Consider the following 3602-nt stretch of genomic DNA (forward strand, 5'->3'; position numbering starts at 1 on the left):
TATTTTTTAAAGATGCATCCTCCTCCTACGCAATGCATAAAACATGCTGGCTTAGGGGTAAGGAGTGGAAAGAAAAAAAAAAGTCTGAATGCATGCAGTTATTTGCCAGACCAGTGAAGTTTCAATTTCTGTGTTTGCTTGTTTTTCTGGGGATAAAAAACAAGAGAAGCGAGAAGGCATGAAGAGAGACGAGATGTGGGCCTTTTCTCCGACTCATCCTGCAGAGTCTGGAGTCTCACACAAGTTCAGGAGGAAAACGCCGCCATCGCCGTGCCGCTCTGCCTCCACACAACCAAAGCAGGGGTTAACATCACGGCTGCCTGGTAAGGCTTTATCCCGAACCGCTCCGAACAAAAGGCCCCTTTTGCAAACAGACTCCTACTTTTTTTTTTTTTTTTCTCCACCCCACAGTGTCCAAAGGTGTTTGCTGAAGTAAATCTGCCTAAATCCTGCCAGGAGGGGAGGGAAGGTGTTCCAATAATCCCTAAAAAGAAAGTTGTGGGTGAGAAACGGAGTCACATGACGGCTGGAGACGTCTCAATGTCCGCCCAGACAAGACACCTGCTCTCCTTATCTGCTCAATCCAGGATTTCTTTTGATTTTTTCTTTTTTTTTTTTCTTTTTCCTGAGCGTCCATGAATAGTGTGGGCATGCCATCTCGTAACACTATCTGCGTGTCAGGAGGGGCCGGGGGTCCCTGCTGGAGTACGGAGGCTATAAAAGGCTCGTAACCAGGGGACGAGCAACAAACAACCACAAACACCCTGGTTATTCCTCTCCACCACCCACCCACCACTTTCTGCCTCCATTTTTCTCTTCCTCTTCTTCTTCCCTCCTCCCCCCTCCTCTTTTCATCTCGGGCCCTTTTCTGATGCTGAATGCAAATGTGTAGCCCTGCTGCTGGCGGCGAGAGGGGCTGAATTGTGATTAAGGAGAAGAAGAAGAAGGAAGAAGGAGAAGAAGAAGAAGAAGAAGAAGAAGAGGAGGCTCCTTTTTTTTCTCTCTTCTTCTTTGTTCTCCCCCCGGGGGGATGTTTACCAGGAGAGACACGGCGGATCAGATATGAAAGGCATTCAGGTCAGCATTGATGTGAGCGAAAGTGAAATCGTACCTAAGGCATTCCAAAGAGAGCCGCGGTGTCAGGGGGTCCGGGGCCGCCGGTGCCTCCTGCGAGTGTGTGTGTTCAGAGGCCGGCAGGCACACAAATATCTGCACACAGGCAGGAGGACGGGCAGCCATCACAGCGCACCGATGGCAACGAGAAAAATGTGTCAAGAAACGAGAGGAACCAGGTCCGAACCGCCAACAATCAGCCCCACAGTCTGAACAGCACAAACACACAGAGCGATTCTGAAACCTGAACTCTCACGTTTTTACCCRTCACAGGATGAAACCTCCCTGAATGTGACTTCTCTACAACAAGTCTCATGTCTTCCTCAGAGTAAATAATCCCAGATTGCCTTCCACAGGAATCCAGCAGCTTCCTGCTGGGGTGCAGCCCCGTGTGGGAATGGCAGCCCGGACAACCCCCCGCCACTATCGACGGCATAAACATGTAAATGAAACACATTACCGCTGACAATCAATTGTCCGCGAGCGCCCTGCGAAACGCTGCCCTCCTCCTCCTCCTCCTGCTATTTTCTCCTCTTTTCCTCCCTGCGTGATGGAGGCAGGAGTTTAAAGGAAAGGTGCAAACTTTTTTWAAAAAGCGACGGGTTTCTAAATATTCCTGCAGATTCCCGCTGCTTCGGGTTATGTAATCGGTGAGCGTTCCCAAYGCTCCGGAGTCACGGGAGAAACACACCAACGCAGATATTCTGTCATTTTCCTCCTTAAATGTTGCTGTTTGATGCTCGTGCTGCTCGAGCGAGAAAAAAAACAATCCCAGGTGTGTGTGTGTGTGTGTGTGTGTGTGTGTGTGTGTTCCCGTTGGCCGCTCACAGCTGGATGTGACAGGCAACACCTGGCGGGGGCCAAACTCTCAAACAACTTCACGCTGCTCGGATCAAGTTTCGCACCAGGAAAAGGCGAAGAGCCTCTTCTTCTTCCTCTTATTCGTCTATTTCTTTTCGAGCAACAAAACAAGAGTTTGAACGTGTGACGAGGTTTGGAGAAATCAAATAATCTGGGATGTTCAGCACCGGACTGGACGGTTTATTTGACTCAAATGATCTGAGAGGGATTTGGTGAAATTAGGCGATTTGGTTTGTGGATTTCAGATTGGAAATGAAGCAGCGAGGGGCTCAGCCGTCCCTCCATCCAGGCAGGAAGAGAGGGGGGACAGGAGAGAGGGGCCAAGCCTCAGTGAGCTGCTGCATTCCCAAAAGGGGGGAAGAAGGAGGAGGACAAAACTGCTTTCTTTAAAAAAAAAAAAAAAAGAAAGAAAGAAAAAAGACAAAAAAGAAATCCTTGGATTAAAAAAAAACTCCTGACACACTGAGCCGCATCTCTACAGCTTCTTCAGTTTGGGAATTTTAAAATTTGCATTTCAATAATAATTATAATGAGTAAAAAAGAAAGAAAGAAAGAAAGAAAGAAAGAAAGAAAGAAAGAAAGAAAGAAAGAAAGAAAGAAAGAAAGAAAGAAAGAAAGAAAGAGAGAAAGAAAGAAAGAAAGGAAAAAAGAAAGAAAAAAGCAGGTGATCAAGCCTTTAAATCCAGCACATAAATATATGAATAAATCCAATAAATCAGCTGTGGAGCAAAATGCTTCTCTGCTATTGATTGTTTGAAATCAATAGATGAAATCTGATCTGGATAAATAACCAGTGCGGGCAGGAATTCAATTAAATAAAAATAATAATACTAATACTAATAATAAATTGTGGGACGATGAGCAGGAACGGGACTGGGAATGTCAGCGTTTATTCCTGCACATTTCAAACGGAAAAACGCTTAAAAATGTGGAAAATAAAAACAGTAATAATAATTAAAATAAAGTAACGCTTTATGGATGATTTCAGCTCTAACACAATTTCGAGAAAAAAAAAGTAATAWATGTCACTTTTCTCATTCTTTTTATATTTTTCATGCTCCAGACAGCAGCGGGACAGCAGCCCGGATAACGGAGCCCTACATGGGAACCTCCAGCAGCCCGCAGCGGACTCTCGCTCCACCCGGAGCCGCCGCGGACGCCTCCAACCCCGGCCACAACATCCACAGCTCCGGCTCCCCTCCACCCCACACCCCACGGACAACACACGCTCTCCCCGGGATCTTCTTACCGTTTTTCCGCCTCGGATTGGCTTGTTTTCGCCTCTTACACCTGGGGCCATCCGCCATGATCTCCTGCTTCATTGATAGGTGTGTGTGTGTGTGTGTGYGYGWGWGTGTGTGTGTGTGTGTGGAAAGTGGTGGAGGAGGTAGGGGGGATCAGATGGCAGCTCGCATGGACTCGATCCCTTGATTTTTCTGCGTGATATCTGCAGGGAAACAACAGAGACACGGAGCGTCAGAAGGGACATTTCTGGGGAAAATTGAAAAACGGAAATCTTCACTTTCATCCAACTTGACTTTTTTATAACCAGGAAATTTAGTCAAATAATAATTAAAAAAACTACAATCCTCTTCATTCTTAGATTTTTTTCTTTTTACATTTTATTT

The 3602-nt window shown here is 46.2% G+C and overlaps 1 protein-coding gene across 1 annotated transcript in view; it reads right to left on the reverse strand.

Annotated features, from left to right (window-relative positions):
* zeb2b (zinc finger E-box binding homeobox 2b) overlaps positions 1-3602 on the reverse strand; it is an 82204-nt gene that overhangs the window by 77651 nt on the left and 951 nt on the right. Inside the window, exon 2 of the mRNA XM_017309213.1 lies at positions 3224-3421. Within this exon, the coding sequence (XP_017164702.1) occupies positions 3224-3296 (73 nt within the window). The 5' untranslated portion in view covers positions 3297-3421. The remainder of the gene's footprint in view (positions 1-3223; positions 3422-3602) is intronic.

This window comes from Poecilia reticulata, linkage group LG2, assembly GCF_000633615.1.
Source record: "Poecilia reticulata strain Guanapo linkage group LG2, Guppy_female_1.0+MT, whole genome shotgun sequence".
NCBI classification, from domain to species: domain Eukaryota; kingdom Metazoa; phylum Chordata; class Actinopteri; order Cyprinodontiformes; family Poeciliidae; genus Poecilia; species Poecilia reticulata.